General features: G+C 39.9%; 3 protein-coding genes and 1 long non-coding RNA gene across 4 annotated transcripts in view; 1 reads left to right on the forward strand and 3 right to left on the reverse strand.

Moving 5' to 3' along the window:
• Positions 1 to 850: 850 nt before the first annotated feature.
• LOC129746434 (zinc finger protein 501-like) lies at positions 851 to 2,710 on the reverse strand. Its single transcript, XM_055740085.1, has 3 exons — positions 2,423 to 2,710; positions 2,216 to 2,361; positions 851 to 2,157 (listed from the first exon to the last, which is right to left on the reverse strand). The coding sequence occupies exons 1-3, from the start codon at positions 2,543 to 2,545 to the stop codon at positions 906 to 908; spliced, it is 1,521 nt and encodes a 506-aa protein (XP_055596060.1). The 5' UTR covers positions 2,546 to 2,710; the 3' UTR covers positions 851 to 905.
• Positions 2,711 to 3,204: 494 nt separating this feature from the next.
• On the reverse strand, positions 3,205 to 4,215 carry LOC129743437 (uncharacterized). The gene is made up of 4 exons (XR_008736606.1): positions 4,096 to 4,215; positions 3,852 to 4,023; positions 3,519 to 3,798; positions 3,205 to 3,457 (listed from the first exon to the last, which is right to left on the reverse strand). It is a non-coding gene; the product is annotated as an uncharacterized LOC129743437 (long non-coding RNA).
• A 152-nt stretch (positions 4,216 to 4,367) lies between these two features.
• Positions 4,368 to 24,034, forward strand: part of LOC129742179 (zinc finger protein 587B-like) — a 31,951-nt gene continuing 12,284 nt past the window's right edge. The window contains exon 1 of the mRNA XM_055734040.1: positions 4,368 to 4,441. The gene's annotated coding sequence lies outside the window, so the exon portion shown is untranslated. The remainder of the gene's footprint in view (positions 4,442 to 24,034) is intronic.
• LOC129742176 (uncharacterized) lies at positions 10,864 to 17,196 on the reverse strand. Its single transcript, XM_055734037.1, has 2 exons — positions 14,314 to 17,196; positions 10,864 to 13,170 (listed from the first exon to the last, which is right to left on the reverse strand). The coding sequence occupies exons 1-2, from the start codon at positions 17,194 to 17,196 to the stop codon at positions 10,864 to 10,866; spliced, it is 5,190 nt and encodes a 1,729-aa protein (XP_055590012.1).

Raw genomic sequence — 24,034 nt, forward strand, 5'->3', positions numbered from 1 at the left:
ACTGTTATCGGCGCCGTGTCGAATCCCTCGATCAGAAACGTCCGATCGTAACCACCAACACAATTGTACGATGGAAAACGTCATTAGACTTGTCAAGTGATAGGCGGAAAACGAGGGTGATTTTTTTAAAGCTGGCGTCTTAAATGATAGCGTGATTTTTGCGAGAGTTCCGAGTTGAATACTCATTGATTATATAATTAATTCGAAAAGTGTAAAGTTATAAAAAGGTTAGTAGATTATATAGATATTTGCGAATCGCCTCTAATAATAATAATATCTAAACAGAGGGCAGATTATCGAAGGTTTTCTTGTGAAGGTTAGGAGTTGCATTTGATTGCACTCGGTGCAGCAACAAACGGTGAGCAACCATGTGGAAAATAAAATGAACATAATGTTATCAAAGTTTATATCCATATAGGAACCGATTATATTTCAAACCGACGAGAATAGTACAGGGAAAAAGGATTTAAATGTACACTAAACGTAAGTTCTTTCTTATAATTCGCGATTTATTTGCTAACCCTAAACTACTATTGCAGGAGAATTTTAATCGTTCCTGAAATACACGATTAAAAATTCCGGAAAAAAGCATTTCATTAATCCGAAGTTGGCACTATCAACACCTTCCTTTTCCCTTGTTTAAAGTTTTTTTTTTTAACTGTTGAGTCGCCGCGACTATTACGGCCCCCTTCCCTACTAACCTAGTGAAACGAATACACTCGGCACATTGAAACTTTGTAAAAGTAAAAGGCCTTTAATAAACTAGTTTTTTAAATAAATAAAAAAAATAAATAAATAATATTTTATTAATTTATTAAATCTTAATGATTTTATTAGAATAAATACTTCACGCTTGATGCCTTAAAATTACAGTACACACAACTTTACCATATATAATTTAACTATCATTCCGCGCTTTCGTGCGTTTTCATATGATTCAAGCATCTCGCCTTGTGGGTGAAAGCCATCGAACAAACCTCGCAAACATACGGTTTGACGCCTTCGTGCTTCAAGCGAATGTGTCGCCGTAGATCACGCTGATAGATATAGGTCATTGGGCACTGGTTGCATTTGAATTGCTTCTCCCCTAAATGTTCCTTCATGTGATGGTCCAGTGCTTCCTGGCGCTTGAACGTGATCGGGCAAAGGGTACATTTAAAAGGCCGATCTTCGGTCTGGGTGTGTATTATTTGATGCTCCCGCAAGGCACACAGCTGCCGGAAGCCCTTGCCGCAAAATTCGCACTTGAACTGATCCTTCGGGGTGGCATGAAGTTTGACGTGGGTTTTGAAACAATTTTTCAGTGCAAATCGCATTTGACATATGGGACATTCGTACTGTCGAATGTTGGCGTGACTCCGCTCGTGATCCTGAAATACCGATTTTGATCGGTACGTTTTCCCACATTGCGAACATTGGTAACGATGTTTGATGAAAGGTCGACGTTGGTGAAACAACAGTCCTTTTTCGGTCATGAATCGACGTTTACAGGTTTCGCATTTGAACTGACTCGTTGAGTGCAACTGATTCTCATCCAGAGGATGCTCTTTTTCGATGTGTTCCAGCATGGATTCTTTTTTCTCAAACTGTTTCATACAAACGCAACACTTTGGAATTTGCTGCCGCAACTGATCGGCTTGATCGCATATTTTCTCACGCTTATGGAACTGTTGCATGTGTTTAGACAGCTGAAAATCGTTAGCGAATTCTTCGGGACAACGTTTACATGGATGCAGTTCCTTGGCAAACATCTTCCGTTGATGTTTGGTTAAATCTCTTAAACAAACAAATCTCTGGAAGCAAACCTCACATTCTATTGGCCTAGCCTTCATTTCCCTGACATCTGTAATCCGATGTCTAACGTGATACCTTTCCGTGTGCTCCTCGACCTGCGTGGCACAAGTCAGTGGCTCCTTACAGCCACAGCACCGTTTTGGGTCTTTTTTCTTCCAGTTCGATTCCCGAAGCCTTTTTCTCTTGCGCTCCAGCTTCTCCAACTCTGTATCGTCATCCTCAGGTTCCCACACACTGTGGTCCGAGTCGGAAAAGCCTTCGGAATCCAACGAAGGTTTAACTTCGACGATTTCTATATTTGCTATCGGCTTCTCTTCAGCGAGTTCAGATTTAATCGTAACCGAATCAACATCCAACGGGTCGCTTAAATTAAAAATGACATTAAATAAATAATATTAAACTTCCGAACAAAATCACGTACCTGTGGTGGACAATCTGTTCCTTGGAATCGATACTTCCCAGTTTGAAGTGTGCTTGCTCTATTTTTTGGATAAACTCAAAGGTGGCTAACAATTCGTCCCTACATATCTCGCAACAAACGGTGATCGGGGAACCGTAATCCTCGATCTATGGCAAACGGATACATTAGTTGAGTAGTTGAAACAATTACTTGACCAAATTTATTTACTTTGAGTCTGTTGAAGATTTCGCTCAGCATCTCCTCGAGGCTGATACCTTTAACAATTTCATCTAAAGACTTACATCCGACTGCTGCTACACAAATGCGGCAAATCTTATCCTCACTGTCCATTTTTTGCTTTGCCGGGAACTTTTAAGATGGCTTTTCAGTTGCCAATTTGGTGCATAATGTTTATTTAATCTAACTTTTGGAAGTTTACAAGAACATTGATGTAAATATTTGTTATGAAAACGTCTGCCTCCGAGAATGATTTCTATCTTTTTTTCTACTTTCTGACTCCTCTCGATTTTCAGGGGTGTGTTTCGCAGGATGATCTGCTATAAAAATGGTGCGAGAGAAAAAAGGAGGAACGGGAGAATTAAAACAAAATATATGATACTCTCTCGAATTCTCCGCTGTTCCAAAAAATCCGAATCTTGTAAGCTGACATTAACCGTTTTTTAGAATCACAACACGGACAGAAAAAACAACCCACTCTAGGTACTTTTTACGTAAATCGCCACTTCAGTGCAGGAACTTACTAGTAGGTTAAAACACAACAACCTACAAGTAGGTAGTTGCGCTTTAAGGTCCCAGTGGGTGAAAATGACTTACTTCGTCAACTTTCGAGAAAATCAATAAAATTGCAGAAAATGATTAAAAACAAGGGAAATTTGGATTTTTTAGCATCGTAAATAGTTTTAAGGCTTTCTTTAGGTCATGAGTATTGTGTTGATAACAAATTAATTCTTTTTCAAAGTTAATTTATTAAATTTTATTATATTCAGTATCACACGGTTCTCTGGATTTTTTTTGTCTGATTTTAATGTTGCAACCTGTTCATAATCAAACCTCTATTTTAAAAACTACCTTTCCTGTCCGGACAGTCGCCCGTCGCTTAACTGATGAAACAGTTCAGTATTTCGTTGCAGCTCGTAACTTTGTGCTGTGTATTTTAGTATCATTCCGATACTGCCCACTCATGTTGTCGGTCTGTACGGTTACTTTTCCGGGCGGATTGATTCGAAATGCGTTTCAATACACCTAAACGAAATAAAAATTAAATTAAATTTCTACTAACAATCAAGTTAGATCAAGTTTTTACCATTCCTATGTATAATGCTCGCACAAGTCCGAGCGACTTTTCAAACTTCCCGATTGATGGGCCCAGGCTGTGGCTGATTAAGATTCCAAAAAATGCTACTACCACTAGGAACGATTCATCCATTATTGGTTTTGTTTCGACGTGACTCGTAGGTTCCGGAATATTTTTTTTATATTTCATTGAACACTTCTGTTGCTTCTTCGCAATTAATCGGAATTATTTAAGACTTCGCTACGAGAATTCGAATAATACGGGAAAGCAGATACGGGTCCAGTATACACTGAAAACTGAAAGATTTTTATATTTTTCAACAAAAAAAAACCTCCAACCTACCTGGATTTTTGGAAATTTGGAAATAATGAATATTTTTTAACGAAGGAAGCAGCACTCGAAAATATACACCGCTGCTTCGTTGATGGTGACCATCAGATTCCGGATTTCGTTTTACTGCCATCTTCGCTTATTTCTTCCTGATAAACTGGCGTTCGGTTTGTGGATTTTTTCACTGAAAAAGAGAGAAAGAAATTTTTGAATTCGAGCATTACATTTTTTATGAAATACAAACAGAATAACTTACCTGACTCGCTCTATTGTCGGGGATATGTGGCAAACTATATTTAAGTTATGGAGAACGGTGTCTAGCTGCGCAGAAAAAGTTTCACACACGATGCGTCTAAAAATGAGAAACAAAATGTCGGACCACGGAGTGGGTAGTTTTTACAAAATTTAGGTTAATCGCAAAAAACCTTCAAGTGAACTAAAACTACCCACTCAAAACAACGTACTTTGGGGTTAATGCTAATCTACCCAGCAGTGAGTAGTACAGTGGGTAGTTTGATTTTGTCCGTGAAGAAGTTATTTCCACCAGTTTTATGAAAATACATAGTTTGTGATAAATCCTTGAAATACGAAATTCGTCACAGGTAAGCTGTTCGTTGAATTTTTCTTTTGACGGTAGTATTCCTATTTGATAAAGTATCACAAAATGAAAAAGTTTGGCGAGCACGTTTCGTAACAAGCGTTGAGAAAATATGACTGTGCCGTTGCATTTTTGCGCGCTTTTATTCTATGGATTCATAAGAAATACAAAAGTTTCGTATATATTCTAGTTTAGAAATTATTTGAAGATCTATCGGGTGTTCCGGATCTCAATTTTATTTTATTTTTATGATTAAACGAACACACATTTAGGATCGCAATTAAATTTCAGTTTCTTTGGAGAGATTTATTTTTCCTTAATACGTTTGTAAATCGATTTGTTTTTAGATGATGCATCAGTCGATCGGTTTTTTTTTTGGTAGATGTCACTTTCCAATGCTTTTGCATACGTTTGTGTATAAGGCCCTTCGAAATTTCCAAAAAAAAACCCGAAGGGGGGAATAAATAAAGTTTTATGTATTCTATGGAAATTTCGAAAAATTTATCAAATATCCGAAAGATTACAAGGGCAAAAACCAATTTGTTTTTTTTCTTTTTTTTTTAAATTTAAAACTAGTTTATTAAAGGCCTTTTACTTTTACAAAGTTTCAATGTGCCGAGTGTATTCGTTTCACTATGTTGGTAGGGAAGGGGGCCGTAATAGTCGCGGCGACTCAACAGTTAACCTTCCTAGCAGCGGTGTTTAAACTCGCCTCGGAAAGAATCATTCGGCTGATTTTTTCCGAGTTTAACTTGTTGTGTGCAGATCGATTTTATCTTCGTTCCAATCATGACGTGATTGCACACAAAACAAAGAGAACAGTTCCGAGTTGATGTTTTCCCCTCCTCGCAGGAATAAAATCACACCAATGAAACAACAGAACGAAGCTTACCGTAAACGAATGCTCACGAGCGATTGTTGCCCGACGGACCGAGTTAACATTCCTCGCACCCTTCTCTCGCTCGTTTCCCGTTCCCTTGTATCTATCACTTTTAGCCACGCCCCCATGCGTTGTCCGATTGATGTGTTCGGCTGCCGAACGAAAACGATTTTTTCTTTAATTCGCTGAACTGTTCGTTTGCTTCGCTGATGTTTCTCCCCCGATTGCTGTTTACTCCTGCCGAGTTTACCCGAAGCTTACTTCCTGATGCTTTCCGAGTTGAACTTTAGATAGCATCATTGCAGATTGAGTTTAACGAAATAAAATCGTTCTGCAAAGAAGGGCAAAGTGCGAGTATGTAGACTCGCGATTTTAACATCTCTGCTTCCTAGGCCGTTCGCAAAATTTTGAACAAATTATTTTTCGCTTGTTTTGACTAGTAAATTGATTTCGTTCCACTGGTCACATATCTTGACCGATATTTAAGACTTTAGATTCATTGTTTAGGTAATTTATTCAAGATTTTAAATATATAAAATTTAAATCGATTTGACTGAGCCTTAACTTGGCATGCTCCTTATCTTGGCATGCCAAAATGCATTTTGGTAATTTATATGTCAAACATATGCCTAAAAATATAAAATAAATCAAACATAAAAGAAAATCGCATTTGTCTACATTCTGCATAGCATTTGTCCGCAATTGAATATAAATAACTGCGTAATAACTTTTTTTCACATGACGAACTGGAAGTAAAATAACGATTTTCGGAAAAAAATCTGAAATGAACCTACCTTGCTAGTGCATCTGCCACTTTCGGATCGATTTAAAAAACACACTTCCCTATGAAAAAATCACTGAAAAATACCGTTGGTTACAGCAAAACGTGGCAAAAAATATAAAATTTTAGCCTACTCCAAACAACGTAAATATTTGATCTAAAATTGAAGAAAATATAAACATTTTTTTCGCCTAATCTTGGCATGAAATTCCACTAATTGAAGTTTGTATGTATGTGTGAGAACGAAATCAGAAAGCAGACGGTAGCCGGAAGCCGGCAGCCGAATCGTCGGCCGTTAGTGCACAGTGGTCTGGAAATTTAAAACCGGTCGAAAGTAAAAAGAATGATTGAAATAACTTAAAAATACCATTAATGTATTTCGGACTATAATCAATTTATTTATCTCTCAAGCGTATTTGGCATCTTAGTTGGAATTATAATACTAAAAGTTTAGCTGCCTTTTTTTTGGTAAATTTCTAGAACTTTTCCTCTCAACTTCCGAGCACGAAATCAACAGGATTCGGATCCGAAACGATATCTTGGATCTCAACGTTGAAGTAACTTTATCCATACCAAAAAAAAATTACAATTGGAAATAAGGTTCAACGTATTTTTATTTCATTTTATTTGTGCTGGAGATGAACATTTGCTGTATATGTGTCGCTTTGAAAGGAATGGTTACAAAGTTCAAATTATGACATTCTAAATATTATGTTTATTGAAAAAAGTAATGGCATTACAATGTTGAAAAATAATGTTATTTAGAGCTAAATTTTATTGTTTTCAATTTCATGTGAAATCAAAAATTATATTTTGACCAAGTTTGTTTTATATTATGGATCACTGTGCATCAGCAGAGGTGACGCATTTGTTTTCCGTAGGAAAGGAATATGCGAAGGAAGCGCTGCCGAGTTTGGATGATGATTTTGCATGAGTGCGAGTGAGATGCAGCTTGAATTTCACCCAGCTTGAAAATTTGTTGTTCGCTTCCATTGGCTATAGTTCCCAAACGAACGAGTGAGATGCAATCTATTTCAATCAGGCTGGCTGGAGTGAGCGATAGTTTGTCTTGTTTTGCTATCCGGGTGTACGCAAACGATTGCTAGAAAATTCCTAAGGGCGACATTTTAAATATGTAGGTATGATTCAAAGAATCGTTAGCTTACTTGAGTTTTAGCTTTAGCTTGCTTCTTGCCTAGGTCATAATGGTTTTTAAAATGTCTCTCCTCCTTTTATGGGAGTGGAATAACAAAAATATGAACATTCACTATCGTATGTTAACTTCAATGGAAACAGATCTACCATGATTTTATTTAAAAAAAATTGAACAAACGATTTGTTTGCTCGGTTAATAAACATATTTATGTTAACCAATGCAATATTTTGGAACCTATTTGTTCTAGATTGTCATTCTGATAATAGAAATTTTAAACACATCAAAAACTGAAACGAACAAGTGAAACTTTTTTACGTTAGTTTATAATTCTGCACGGAAATATCAATTCTAAAAATTGGTTGACATTTCGTACTTTCGACTTTTTGAAAACAACACAGAACATTGTTGTGCTTCTTTCCAGGATATTATCAACGAATTCGTGGGGGCTGTTGTTGTATTAGTGAGGCAAATTTCTTCCAGAGGCGGCCAATTTAAGGAACTCATAAAGGGCCACAATTCGGAACGGGGGCCACAATAAGGAGCATTTCAATCAATAGTTTGATCAGGTTTATCTCAAATTATCCACCGCTTTAAAGCAAGGACATATTTTTACTACATTTCAGGCTAGTAAGCAATCATATTTGTCGAAGGACTTTTGAAGGTACATATAACAGGGAGACTACAATCATGGGAAATATAGTCAACCATGCCTTAGGGGCCAAGTTCGGGTACATTTACCCTATGACATATAGAATGCTTTGAACGGAAAAACTCCGAAAAAAGACATCATTTTAAAATTCTTATATCTGCAGTATATGTTGGTGTATCAATTTTTTTTTATATGTTTTGAAATTGTGAAAAATAAATCTTTTCAAAAATATATAAACATTTTAGGGTCCCATGGGAGTTTTGACCGTAATCTCGGAATTACCGGAAAAAAAATTCTCACTTTTCAACAGAGGTAACATTTTTTCTTAGCAGCGCTGTATCTCATTCCTAATTGAACCGATTTCCAAAATTCAAATTTTAGTTTTATTTTTATAACATGATTATCATTTTCACTGAATACTTATAGTATCTCAAATATTACTGTTATTCGTAATACGAGAATGAAAACAAGAAAAAAATCGTGATTTTTGAACCCGTCTGTTATGATGCGCACATTTCTCATTTTGTTATCGTGATTTCTTAAAACTTTTCATAAAACCTGCCCACTTTTTATATACCCAATGATAGATTTTAATCTCTATAATCGATTGATATGCTTTTTATGTGGTTTTTCAAAAATTTGTAGCAACGTTTTTCGAATTTACTAAAAGATATTCTATTTCTACCAGATCTTCAAACGTTTGCAGCAAGCTAGCACAACCCCCCGAGAGAATTTAGATCGAACAAAATAAATTGCTCTCCCGGTCGTGCTCTCGAAATCTGCCTTCCTAAAGCAGACTGAAGGAATCGCCCGCATGGTTACGTAGGGTGGTTTGTGCTGATACTTATGAAAATGTTTTACGTAATTCATAGCTAAGTCATTGTTTTCATTATTTTGATTGTTTTTCAGCTTTTCAAAGCTACAGAGACCTAGTTCAGAATTTATTTTATCTTTATTGCATAGTGTGGTTTCAAAACGACGCTTAATTTAAATTATTTCGGAAGCGCGTGGATATTGTTATATTCAAAACAATCACAACCAATATTACCACGATTTAATCTTTAAGTTTATAATACTATAAATATCGAGTTCAAATTTACATGTGAAATATTAGACAAAATATGCATAAAAGTAGTTTAAATCATAATTGGAACTCTTCGTGGTGTTATGAGAATTGAAAGATGCTTTTGATGAATTAGTAGTTCTCATATCAATTTAAAAAAAAGTCATGTTTTAAAAGGTTAAGACATTGTGTTCCAGAAAATTGTCATATTGCATAATATTTTGAACAACATTTTTTGTTTCAGAGATATTATTTGAAATAGACATTCTTAATTTATATAAGTGTGATTTTTATTATTTTACTCATATTTTCTTCAAAAAGATTCAAAATTTTAACTTAATATTAGGATTCAGAACAAAAATTTGAAAAAAAACTTCAAATAAATTATAAATAACTTATGATTCAAACTTCACAAATAATTTTATGGATTCATAATACCGTGCTTCGAATTGTGAGATATAAACCAGTTTTTCGTGTTTTATTATTAAAATTTTTGACTTTCCAAGTATGAATTATGCAATTCAAATCAACATTTTTCTAAGAGTTCCGAATCGGAATTTATAATGAAAAAATTCATAATTGAAAACTAAGAAAAAAGAATTGCTTATTCTTAATTCTAAATTCATAACTTGTAACCAGCCTTCTGCTAGATACAATTAAAATTCTGCTGTTCGGGTAAACTGGTTTTGATGTCTTTGTTCGGGCACGGCCGATGGGGGGGTTCGGATTTCGGGGAATTTCTTTCCGTCTCCAGTCGACGGCATCCACCAACACAGGAACTCCAGGTAAGTCGCACAATTGATGGCACAGCAGTTGATCGCCCGCTCGGGGGAAGATTTTGTTTGCACTTGGGGGTGTACGTTGATGTGTTGAAAACACTTCGCAATTCAATTGCGGTTCTACTACTATCACTTGATTTCGGATGCACTTATTGAAAGTCGCTTTATTGGACTAATTACTAATTTATTAGCGAAGTGAAAAATCCGTGTGTAGTATTCAACGTTACAATCTATTCTATTCTAAAAATGGCTAACTTTCTATTCTATGAGCGGTTTCATACTCTCTCGAAGAAAGCTTTTATGTTAAGAGAGAGTTATGCTTATCCTAGGGTACATATACAAATAGTGGTGTTTTCGAGCAAATTAATTACAGTGTCAAGTGAACATAAATTAGACACATATTAAAAACTAAGAGTATGGATGGTATTTCCTGACCGGTACAGTACCGATCATTCCGGCCACCTTGAAACTGCTGTTTCAACGCATTTCGGACCACTTGATTACGGCCTCCTCAGTCGGTTGGACCATGCGACACCGTTGGATCAGGGGACATAGTTGGACCAAGGTACCCGGTTGAACCAGGAGACACGGTTGGACCAAGAAACGCAGCTGACACGTCGCACATCGAGGACTCTGCTTCGGCACTGGTGCAGAATCTGTGAAGACAAAAAAGACCCGGTAGACCGAACGGCGTAGGGTAAGGTTATAGGAACGCTAATCACCTGTTAGCGCCCCATTAGCGCGTTGAGCAACGTTCGGCGTGCTCTACCGATCTTTGTAGATTCTGCTACCTTGTGGATGTGGCCGGTCTTTGAAGATTCTGCGTTGCGGCTTGGAACACGGTGATGGAATATTAATGGAGTAATGTTTGAGATAGGATCTTTTAGCGCTTGGAATGCGCATCGAGACACATTCGGCGTGCTCTGCCGGTCTTTGGAGATTGATCTCGTTGAAACAAACAATGGCTAGGCTCTACAGGACACATACGGATCTGGAAGCAGCAAAGACCCGGTAGATCGAACGGTTTAAAGAATAAATTTGGAACGCTAATCACCTGATAGCGCTCCATTAGCGCGTTGAGCACGTTCGGCGTGCTCTACCGGTCTTTGTAGTTTCTGCTAATCTTCGGTGGTTGTTGGGTTAACGTCTTGGATGCTGGCGGTGGGTAAGATGGCTATCCGGTTCACCGCTCTGATGACGTCATCACGCTTGGCTGTCTTCAGTCCCACAACACGAACAACTCCATCTCGGCCGGGATGAAGTTTTGTGATGCGACCTAGTGGCCACAAGGCTGGTGGTAAGTTGTCTTCCTTGATTACCACGATTTTTCCAACCTCCACCGGAACCGCCGATTTGCTCCCCTTCCTAGCGCGAGTTTGTAGTTGGGCGAGATATTCGGGATACCAACGAGCCCAGATACCCTGCATCCGTTTTGTGGTGAGCTTCCAATGGTCGAGATGGTTGTCGGGCTTTGCAGTAACATCCACATCGTCAACGGCTTGCAAGTTGGTGCCCACAAGGAAGTGTCCTGGAGTTAACACCTCGAGATCATCGGTTTCCGTCGGGATCGGGGTGATTGGACGTGAATTAAGGCACATCTCCACTTCAGCGAGCAGTGTGGTCATGTCCTCGTAGCTCATGTTCGTGTGTCCTATCTCACGTAGAATATGGTGTTTGGCAGACTTCACCGCAGCTTCCCATAATCCACCGAAATGCGGAGCTCGCGGAGGAATGAATTTCCACTGGATTCTTTCCGTTGCACACCAGTTGAATATCTGCTCCCTGTCTTCGCTGTTTTTCTTCAGCATGTCGTACAATCGGTGAAGAGCGTTCGATGCACCTTTGAAAGCTGTCCCGTTGTCCGAATGAATTTCCCTCGGGCGACTGCGACGGGCAACGAAGCGACGAAGTGCTGACAGAAAGGCGGGCGTTGACAGATCCGACACCAACTCAATGTGAACGGCCTTCGTAACGAAACATACGAAAATGGCACCATATGCCTTTGTTGGACCATGACGACGAATCGGTGACTTGATAAAAATGGGCCCGAAATAGTCGACTCCACACACAGCGAATGGACGATCTTGGATCACACGGGATTTTGGTAGATCTGCGGAGCTTTGCTCAACGAGGGTCGGCTTCTGCCGAAAGCATTTCATACAGCCATGGTACGTTTGGCGAGCTAAATTTCTTCCTCCATGAATCCAGTATCTCTGGCGAATAGTGGCAATCATCAACTGCGGTCCAGCATGCAAAAGCGTTCGATGGTAATGCTCCGTAATAAGCCTTGCCAGTGGATGCTTAGCCGAGAGAACTGCTGGATGTTTGACACTCTGCGCAACGTCTGCATTCCTTAGGCGACCACCAACGCGAATAATACCATCATCACAGAGGAAAGGACGTAGGTATCGTAGCTGCGACGACAGCGGATTTCTCGTACGTTTGGGATTTTGGAACTCGGAGAGCTCTTCCGCGTATAGCTGTGACTGGGCTAATCGGAGCAGCGCACGATCTGCCTCGGCTAAATCTTCAGCTGAAAGGTAGACGATCGCTAACTCATTGGGTGTAGGGAACGGCGTAATTAGTTGATTTTTCCTCCTTATAGCTGCAGCTTGGAGTGCCTTGATGTATTTGATACAAGCGGCTGTTACCCGGTTGAGTCGCTTGAACGTTGAATACCGAGTGAACAGCTGGTCTGCAAAATCCTCTTTTTCGGAAACGGTGGCAGCTAAACTGACAGAAGGACTTTCTTCAGCGACCTCTGGTGAATCATTCTCCGGCAAAACACATCGTGGCCAATATTCCGATGACGACGACAGCCAATCTGGACCGTTCCACCATCGAGCTTGGTTGAGAAGATCGGAGGGCTGTAGTCCACGAGAAAGTTCGTCGGCTGGATTCTGCACTCCCGGGACGTGTCTCCAATTGAAACCTTCAGTGCCAGTCTGGATAGCAGTAACGCGATTGGCAACAAAGGTTCTCCATCGATGCGGTGGCGACCTCAACCATTGGAGGACTGTGGTTGAGTCAGACCAGAAATAAACGTGTTCTGATGACCCAATCGCGCCTTGTACCTTCCGGAACAACTTTGTGGATAGAACAGCTGCGCATAGCTCCAAACGTGCAATCGAATGTTTCTTGGCCAAAGGAGCAACCTTGGATTTGGAGGTCAACAACCGCACTCTGATTTCGCCTGCAAACTCGGAACGAACGAAGCAACAAGATCCATATGCAGCTTCAGATGCGTCACAGAAGAAATGGAGCTGGATCGAACAATCTGCATATCCGTTGACAAACCGAGGAATTCGAATGTCGGCTAAAATGTAGAGCGTTGCATGGAACTGCTTCCACTCCTCCTGCAGCTTCGAAGGCAGAGGCCGATCCCAATCGTACGGTTCGTCCTTTTCTGATCTAAGTCGCCACAACTGTTGCATGAACAGCTTGGCCAGTGTTATAGCTGGTCCGACGAGGCCCAACGGATCGAAAATCCTCGCTATGTAGGAGATTACTTCCCAAGCAACCAAAAGTCGCGTTTTTACTTAACTCCGAACTCCGAAGTTCACATTTGGCTGAAAAAATGTTTTACGGGAACTTCAGGTGACTCTTGTCGCGTAAAAGTTACTCAGGAACTTCTATCGCCCTTTGAAAGGATAAACTATCGATAACGGAACTTCTAAGCGCATTCAATAGAACTACTTTCAAGAAGGTCGATAACGTTCGCGTAACATTCTAAAACGTACCATTAAGATACTTGAAGGTGTTTTGAAGAACCTATATGGGAATACTAAGCGACATGTCAAAAATGTCTTTCAAGAAGGTCGATAACGTTCGCGTAACATCCTAAAACGTACCATTAAGATACTTGAAGGTGTTTTAAAGAACCTATATGGGAATTCTAAGCGACATGTCAAAAATGGCTGTCAATTTCTTGTCATGGTATTTGTTTTGTTTATATCTGTACTGATATTTACCAAAGGAATTCAAGATTTTTTCGAATTTTTCTTATAAATGTTAAGATATTCGAATAAATTTTTGATGATGCGAATTATTGTTATTATTCATATTGTGTACTGAAAGTCCTTCAAATGACATAAGGAACAAACTATTGACCAACCTATTCAATCATCTCAAATGATATTGAGTTTAAATACTAATTATTACAATGGCAATGATCTATTGCTGGATTGGTCGAGAGGCTGGTGAGTTTCATCGCAATCTAGAGAGCAGCGGTTCAATTCCCTAGGCGTGTAAGCAGATTTTGTAATCAAAACAATATAATTAAAACCAATGAGATAGACCATGATAGACCGGCAACCTAGCAATCTGACATCTGGTTGTCAGAACAATCTGTCAATCGGATTTTTTTTCGGCGCGTAGAAGTTTCTTGACATTCTCTTAGAAGCTGAATAGCGTTCTCTTCAGCTACCTAAACGAACTTGAAAGTAGCTTTAAGAACTTAAATTTTGGGCTGATTAGCATTCCCTTCAGACACAAACGAGAGCTGATTAAGCTTCTGTGGAACCTTTTTAAGGGAATTCTGGTTGCTTGGGTTTCCTCTTGGTCAGCACCGACGCAGGAAGTGGAAGGTTGATGTTGAACCGCAGCATATCAGTTCGAGTATCCCAAACTAGGCCGAGAGTCGATACCGATTGATCTTCGTTCAAGTCATGCAGTGGATCGATGGCAAGGTCTGCAGATGGAACGTCTACAAGAGCCGATCGGTTGTTAGAAGCCCACTTTCTCAGCTGAAATCCTGCAGACTGACACATCGCGGACATCTGGCGGCGTTTTTGTACAGCGGACTCTAGATCATTGGCACCGGATAGTAGATCATCCATGTAGTAGTCATCGATGGCTTCGGCTGCGACTGGGAACCTATCTCCTTCATCAATGGCTAGCTGCTTCAAAACACGAGTTGCCAGGTACGGAGCTGAAGCGGTTCCGTAAGTAACGGTGCGGAGTTCGTAAGTATCCAACGGTTCAGAAGGGTTCTCCCTCCAAAGGATTCGATGAAAGGGCTGATCATCGGGATGTAAATTAACTTGACGGTACATTTTTTCAATGTCCGCCACAAGAGCGATGGCCTTTGTACGGAATCGAAGGGTGATGGACAGCAGATCCTGTTGGACGACCGGACCGACGAGCAGCATATCGTTCAGCGAATACCCGGATGTGGTCTTGCAAGAAGCGTCGAATACCACGCGTACCTTGGTGGTTGTGCTGGCTTCCTTGAAGACCGGGTGATGTGGCAGATAGCAGTGTGGTTTGTTATCGACGACAGGATCTATCTTAAACATGTGTTCAAGTTGTGCGTATTCTTCGATGAATTTGTGGTAGGCCATTTTGGTGGAGTCATCTCGCTGTAGGCGGCGTTCTAAGCTGTAGAACCGGCGAATTGCGATCATGCGAGAGTCTCCAAGGGTGATCTGGGAATCATCAGTCCGGGGCAGCCGTACGACGTACCTTCCATCGTGATTTCGAGTGGTGGTGCTGGCAAAAATCTCTTCGCACTTCCGTTCTTCTGTTGAGAGGTTTTGGCCTTCATCGACGGTGTCCAGCTCCCAGAAACGTTCCAGAGTAGAGTCCAAGTTCTGGTCAACGGCGGAGATGTAGCACGCTCGTGGTGCGGTGGTGGAGCCGGTCGTTACCTTGCCGGAAACTGTCCAGCCAAAGTGTGTGTCCACCAAGAACGGGAAGCCGTTGCCAAGAGATTGGCGAACGCCGGTGTGGAGCTCGTGATAGCACTCTCCACCGATGATTATATCGATCGTAGCTGGAACATTGAAATGGACATCCGCCAAAGGCACTTCAGGAATGTTCCACGCAGATGTGTCGATAGGTATTGTGGGCAGATTTGATGTCGGCTTCCTCATAACTAGAAAATCGAGTGTGGTGGAGAAGTCACTGTTCCTGGAAACAATTTTGGCCGTTAGCTGGTGCTTGATGCGCTTGACGGACTCTCCTATTCCTGCAACTGAGATGTCCACGGGGCTTTGTCTAGTGGCGAGCTCGTTCGCCAGCTTCTTCGTGATAAAGTTAGACATCGCTGCAGAATCCAGAAGAGCGCGTGCTGGAATTTGCCTTCCATACCGATCGACCACTAGAAGCGCAACTGTTTCCAGTAGAACCGTCGAGTTGGAATGCACAGATAAGTTGATTGCTGGCGGGCTGAGTGAACCACTGGTGCCTTGAATCGCCGACGTGGGTTGCGGGGCTGGTTGATCGTGCAACATAGTGTGGTGCTTAGCTTGACAGTTTCTACAAACAAACTTCGACTTGCACGCTCGTGCCTGGTGATTTGAACGGAAGCAGTTTCGGCAAAGACTGTGTCTCGTGACTAGTTCTCGCCGCTGGGAGATCGACAGCTTCTTGAATGCTGGACACTGGTGCAAAGGGTGCGTTTTGGAACAACAGTGGCACTGTTGTGTGCTGGATTGCGACTCGGATGTTGCTGCGTTGACGACGGATTTGATCGCTGACGGCTTCTTCGGTGTTTGTCCGGCCACCCTGGAAACAGTCAACACTGTTGAACGGTGCTGCAGATCACTGGCAACGGATTTCAGCATTCGAACATGTTGGATCAAAAAATCGATGAGCTCGTCGTACTTTACTTCGTCTTTTTGACGAGTATCTTGCTCCCAAGCGCGGATCGTTGCTGCATCCAATTTATTCGAAAGAATAAAAATAAGTGGAGTGTCCCAGTGCTCTACTGGCTCGCCCAATTTTCCCAATGCCTTGACATGTCGCTGAAAGTCATCAACCAGAGTGTTGAGGTCCTGTGCTGACTCACGCTTTATCGATGGGAGATTGTACAGGCCTCGAAACAATTCCTTCCTGAGAAACCGTTTATTATCGTACCGCTTCTTCAGTGCATCCCATGTCGACGAATAGTTGTCCGCTTGGATGTCCACAGACTCAAACGGCTTCTTAGCTTCTCCCTCCAGTGACTGTAGAAGATATTGTAGCTTGTTCACGATCGGGATATCTTCGTTGCAGTGGATCATTGAGATAAAGTTGTCACGAAACGAGATCCAACGCGACTCATCTCCGCTGAACTTCGGCAGATCGATTTTCGGCAAACGATGGTGGAAACTAGCAGACATGTTGTGTGAAGACGATGCGTGCATGATCGTCGAACTCAACGGATGCTCCCTACTTTCCAGTTTGGACAGCAGAAAACCTTTCGCCCTGCAGAATCGATCCTCAAAATCCGCCCGAAACTCTAGATGACCTTCAAACCTCTCCTCGTGATCACCCAGCTCAATATCATTCTGCACGTTCAGGAACAGCTCGTTGCATTTGTTCAGCGCCTCCAAACGCACCGCAACCTGGCAACAATCTCGTTCATAGGTGTACTCCGCGATGAACTTCTCCACCACATCTCGCTCGGCACACGCTCGTCGTCGCGTCAGAAGGTCCGCTGCTAATTTCTTCTCCGCCTTGCTAGCCATATTACCACCACTCGAATCACACTTGTTGACACCAAAAATACCGGACACACCACCAATGATTGACTTTCGGATATTTTCTCGCAAATAAAATTCCCAAATTTATTTTTATTTTGTAGATGTTGCTATCTTTTTGGACCGTACTGTAGTCAGCAACTCGTATGAACAGCACCCAGCAATGTTGTAACACAACTGTTACGATTTGAAACCAAAAGTGATTTGCAATTTCTCCAAAAAATGTAGTTTCCGAAGTGTCGCTATTATTTTGACCGACACTGTAAAGTGCAACAGGCTAAATGCACTTGCAATTCGTTCTACAGCACGCCTTTATTTATCCAATGCAATTTCTCCTCAAAAAGTTTTATTTAAAAAAAACTTGTTCCGAAACTTTTGTGCTCCAGTGTAAAACCTCAAAATTTTGTGAGACAGTGTAATTGCCGTTTGTTTTGGTTCTAATAAATATCAATCACCAACTTGATTCTAATTGCTGCTGTTGCAATTGCAATAATTGGACAAATTTTCGTTGGCCAAGTGAATAATGGGCCTGAATATTATATTCACGGTGAGTATATCACAAAATGGCCTACCTTGATGTGATTGTACAAACCACAGCTGCTACTGCGCTTCCGAAGATGGCGAATGTTGGATTCCAATGCTGGTCCAGATGAGCTTCTGTCCTCGAATCCGGCTCGAAGGACCAAATGTTCGGGCACGGCCGATGGGGGGTTCGGATTTCGGGGAATTTCTTTCCGTCTCCAGTCGACGGCATCCACCAACACAGGAACTCCAGGTAAGTCGCACAATTGATGGCACAGCAGTTGATCGCCCGCTCGGGGGGAAGATTTTGTTTGCACTTGGGGGTGTACGTTGATGTGTTGAAAACACTTCGCAATTCAATTGCGGTTCTACTACTATCACTTGATTTCGGATGCACTTATTGAAAGTCGCTTTATTGGACTAATTACTAATTTATTAGCGAAGTGAAAAATCCGTGTGTAGTATTCAACGTTACAATCTATTCTATTCTAAAAATGGCTAACTTTCTATTCTATGAGCGGTTTCATACTCTCTCGAAGAAAGCTTTTATGTTAAGAGAGAGTTATGCTTATCCTAGGGTACATATACAAATAGTGGTGTTTTCGAGCAAATTAATTACAGTGTCAAGTGAACATAAATTAGACACATATTAAAAACTAAGAGTATGGATGGTATTTCCTGACCGGTACAGTACCGATCAGTCTTTAAAAAAAATTGTTATATTTTTTTTGTAATTGTCCGTAAATTCCTAAATACAAATATGTCATAATTTGTGTTTAGTAGCCTTAGGTTGGTGTCGCCATTAGATAAATTAAATTTTTGTTATTTATTAAATTTTCCGTATTACTTGTTTCTTGTTGTTTAGTTTTTTTTTTATAATTAGGTAGTTATTTATTCTATTCATTATATATGTAAAAATAAAACATTTTGTTAGGGCATCCGCAGCAATCGCGAGCAAAGTGAAAATGCTCGCGAATTTAATCACTTCTATACCGCACCGGGGGTTAGTATCAAGGTGAGCAAAATAGGGCCGTTGCCGTCGGGACCATGATGGCTCTAGATATGGTGGTCTTACTTTGGCAAAAAGTAGACGAGGGTTGGATGCGGAGGAGGAGCCGAAATTTGACAGCTGGCTGTTCGGCTGGCTGCTGTCTGGCTGGGATGCCAGGTGCTCTGATTTTTTGTAAAACACGAAGTTTTTCCAATCATCAAGATATTGCTTAGACAAAAATTGCGCCTTGATTTTTGCAAATATAATTCATAGAATCGAAGCAAAATTTTCCGGCTGAGTTCCGGGCTAGTAAGCAAAGCTGGAAGAAGTTGGACCTATAAACGACGGTGCCAGCTTTGTCGGTAGCGGTTAGTAACATTAATTTTGCATTACTTATGACAAATTTATGCTTATTCAACACTTTTTTCTTTCAAGAGCTATCTAGAAGCAGCAGAAAGTCATCGAATCGGATGGTAACATGGCGAGGCGTTACATTCCATCGTCCGAGAAGCGGCTGGCCCTCCTGCAGGAACATCCGATCTTCATCGAGATGAAAAAGCTGCTTCAGGAGGACCCCCGTCTGTTGCCATCGCTGCTCCAGAAGATCCAATCGAGTAATCCGGATCTGATGGGTAGCATTTGGAAAAACCAGATGAAGTTTTTGGCACTTTTGAATGAGGGAACCGATGAGCTGAAATAGGAAAATAGGGGCAGCGTTAGGCGCCTGAGCAACATGACGATGAGTGGGTTGGGGAATCAGTTCGATCCACTGCAGACTGTTGATTGTCCGGAATGAATTGAGCCCCTGAAGGATTCTGCAGGTGATGCTGTCCAATTGCTAGTCATCCTCAAGTGCAGCAAAGCTCCAGCTCAGCGCTGCTCGTGGGTGGTGGTGAAGGTAGATTAACTGAATATGTTAATATTAAAAAAGGCTTAAGCAGTATTTACATGATGCAACAGTTATTTGAAAATAAAATTTCGAATCATAAAATCGTTTATCATTTAATCATGAAAATAATCAATAGCAGAATTTTTAGCATTCCTTTAGCAGAACCGATTTACGTTTATTTTCATCCAACACTTTTCGATTAAAGGGAAACAAAATAGCTCTTTGGATAAGGTAAAAAGAATATATAAGGAGCAAGCAACATCCGGTTTAGGGTTTTAGTTGTTTGTTCCACCCTTTAAGATCCTTTCTATCATAAAGGTCAATGAAAAGTTTTTTTTCGGAACATACGGATAGACCGAACTGTATTGTAATTTTATTAAAAAAAGCGTTTAGAATACAAATCAATTCATTGAATATACTCATATCATTGCTTTTTTCCGAAAACTCAATTTAAATATAATAAAATAAACTAAACCCCAGTACGGTTTTAAATCTTTTGATCTTTCGTTTACGATTGGCTTCTGCACATACACACACTTTTTTGCCATCTGATTTTTTATCACTAACACCTGGCATCCCTGGATCCCTATTTTCGTAAACACTACAGCCAGCTGTCAAAACTTTTTTCAATATGGCGGAATGGCGATTTGGCATATGAGATCACCATATCTAGAGCCATCATGGTCGGGACCGACAAAATCACCAAATTTGCTCACTAGAAAGGGGCGAGAGCAAACATGCACTGAAAAAATTCTACCGTTTTAAGCAGAATTAAACAAACGAAGTTGTTTACTCGATTCTGAATCAATGCGAAGTGGCCAGCAATATGGCTCGTTATGACGGAAGCGAACCACTGTATGTATGTCAAAACACGAGCCGAGGGCTTCAACGGAGTTGTTAAAAATCGCATCTTGGGCAGAAACTTTTTTTTATTGCACAAAAACTAATTCCATGCAATATTTCCAAAAAGCCCTTCAAGTCCGACGATTGCTTCCTGAAGATTTAATGGAGTAATAATAATCGAGACCAGTGCGCTGTGCAGGATATTTGTATCCAACCGGCCAATATGGGTGGCATTCCAGTACTGTTTTTCCCCGTTTTTCGGAGCAGCAACTATTTCAGTCAGCACGTTGGATAGAAAAAAGTTGAAGATTTTTTAGAAAAGTATGATTTTAATAGAAATATAATAAATAAATAAAGTTGAATTTTAGTTGAACTGTTTAGTTTGTTGAATTTTGTTTTTCGGGTCCATGTGTTAGGAAATATAAGTGCCCGGCGTTTTGAAAACAAAATCGAGCTTAATTCGAAAATACATTCTTATCTGAACTTATTCTATTCAATCAAGTCGTCCTACAATTCAATAAGTTTTTAATCACAATCCAGCAAACGGGTGACACGGAATTGGAAACACCGTAAGGGAAATTCAACGCTTTGCCGAAAGGATCAAAGTTGAATCGGTCGCCGAAAACAACCACCACCGGTTGAAAGCGGTGTCCTATAGATATGATAACGAGGTCAAGCGAAGCAAACATCCTGCTAACTGCTAAGAAGTTCTTGCTGCATCCGTCATCGGACCCGATTGCTGGTCGTCTAAGGTGCTTGGCCTTAAGTCAATTGCTGCTGCTGTACGGCATGTTCAACCAGGATGTAGACTTTGACGTCACGTTACGGATAGCAGCTTTTAAGACCAACATTAATCGAAATTTTAGCAAAAAAAAACTGACGACTCCGAAAATTTACTCGGTCCGTATTAATTTAAGATTAAGATTTTCTTCAAAAGTTTTCCCAGTGCAATGCTGAATTTGAAAATATAATTATGCTACCGCCCGGTGCGCGAAAGAGTGTGTATCCTAAAACCGGTCCGCTGAAATGAGCAAAACCGGGCCGCGTATACTCACTTATTGGTGCGTTTGCTCTTAGGACTTTTAAAATATATTACTATTAATAATTCATAAAAAAAGGGAACATCGTATTAAAAATTTGAATTTGAACATGCCATAATGTATATTTTGAAAAAAAAAACATCGAATTCGAAAAAAACAGACACCAACCATAAAAATAAATTGTACTGTTCCTGTCAATCAATGAAGACGTCAACGATGGGGACAGGATTTGATGGGCGGAAATGAAAAGGAAAGGACGAGAATCAAAGGTACACTCAGGCAAAATCTTATTATAATTTTCATAAGATACGTCTTATGAACCCCTTTTTTGCGCCCAAACTAAGTTTTCATAAGAATCTTATGAAATTCTTTCAATTTTCATACGAAGTTATTATGAACACGTCCTTTCCATCAGTCATTTTTCAGTCGTCAAACGAAGTTGTGTAATAATTAGTTTCATTCTTTTAAATGGTAAGTTTGAATTGAAGTTTATTTTTGAAATCGTTAAACATATTTGTAAAGGTAAACTCTAATTTGTTTTTTGTTTACTTTTCAGCACGTTGACCGGGAAAAAATCCAAGTTCAAAATAACGTATGCGGCCGAACAAATTCATTGGAACCGGGTATTGAAGTGCTGCTGATGTTGACCATAATGTTTGTAATTCCAAACAAATTAGCCGAACAATAAAATAAATTTTTAACATCAATTGTTTGGAATTATTCTCATCGAACGTGACATTTCCTGTTTTTATAAGACCCTCTTATGAAAAGCCACAACCTCTCATTGGAACAGGTGTTCATCTGCAGAGTTCATTCGCGTCATAAGATAATCTTATGAATTTCATTGATTTTTCTTATGGCGCCACTTCATAAGAGAATCTTATGGCATGTATAATAGAATTTTTCTGAGTGTATATATAGGACCTCCGAAAGTAAAGCAGGTCTCTTTTCTAAAATATCGATCGATTAGTCCGGGAGTGAGTTTAGGAAAAACGATAGTTTTCCGCGCCATACCCCGTTTTTTTTGTGACAAGTAATTCACTGGTGAACCGCGAGTGCGCAATTGGATTAAGCCTCTCAACCACTATATGAAGATGGCAAATCGTGAAGTGATGTGACTAGGAAAAAACCAAAATATATTTCACCGTACATCCCAAAAATCCGCGAACGGCAAAGTCATCGCCAGACCTGCCGTCTCGTAAGCCACGCGCGAGTTTCCTGTGTTCACCTTGGCACCACTCCCTGGACATGATTAAGGTCCCCGTAAAAATTGACCTTAAGTTCACGTGGACATTATAAAGGTCTCCGTCAACATAGACCCAAATTCCACGTGGACATTATTCTGGTCTACGTCAACACAGACCATTACTGCCTGGAAATATTCGCCTGAAACAATCAACTCAATTTCTGGATCGTCATCGTCGAGCTTGTCGTTGCCAGCCCGTCAACCGTCCCCCAACGAGTCGACCAACGAGCATCACGGCCGCATCGAGTTTTGCAAACACATCAATAAATCTACCAAGCGCAAGTACATATTCCACTTTTTTTTAATCCTTAATCAGTGATGTTGTGGTAAACTTGCCCTCTCATGCAAAAAGTGACACTTTTCCATTAAAACCCCAATACGATGAAAAATAAAATCAAATTGTATGGTCCCCATCTAAACCAGTTCTAGTGTGCTATTTTTTGTATATATGATGTTCCCAAAGTAGTTAAATTTTCTCACGAAATTCATAGTTTCATTTCACATAACCTTCATTTAGTTGACATAGCTCCACCCGTGCAGCAGAGTTTGGGAGAAAAGTCCCGCCAAAATCGTCATCTCCTGGAGACCAATATAGTGAACGCCCAGCCGGGCAATCAAAACGTTCGTAAAGTAGCTTATCTAGCCCTAACAAATTGATACGTTTCAAACTCAACAAAAATCAGAACGTGAATTCCAATTTAACATTTTCGAATTTAGTATCCTAGATATGAAACTAACAACTTTTTAGTACGATTTTTCAATCGTGAATTTATTCTTTTTTGAATCAGGTTTTAAAAAAGAATGGAAAATTGTGGATTTTTAATTCAAAATTCACCATTGGAAACTTAGTATTGTGAACAATGAATTTTTAAAAGTGAATTAGAAGCTCATTATTTCGATTTAAGAGTTTTGAATTCAGAAAAAAATAATTGTGAACAAAGAAATATGAATCGTGAATCTTGAATTATTAATTCTAAAATTTTATTCATCATTCGGATTTGAAGTTCAGATTAGTAATCTGAAATATAAACAGCAAATCTTATTTTAATACGTATGGTTTTGAAATATTTCAAAAATTAACATCGAAAACATTCACACTTGTGTAAAAGTAGTATGTATGTATGTAAATTTTATGTTATAATAAAAATCAAAGAAGATGCCACCGTAATTATTTTGCAAAATGAGGATTCTTAAAAATATCTTAAAACATTTATGAACTAGGTCTCTGTAACTTTGAAAAACTGAAAAACAATCAAAATGATGAAGACAATGACTTAGCTATGAGTTACGTAAAA

The sequence above is a fragment of the Uranotaenia lowii genome, chromosome 2 (genome assembly GCF_029784155.1).
Source record: "Uranotaenia lowii strain MFRU-FL chromosome 2, ASM2978415v1, whole genome shotgun sequence".
Lineage (NCBI taxonomy): Eukaryota > Metazoa > Arthropoda > Insecta > Diptera > Culicidae > Uranotaenia > Uranotaenia lowii.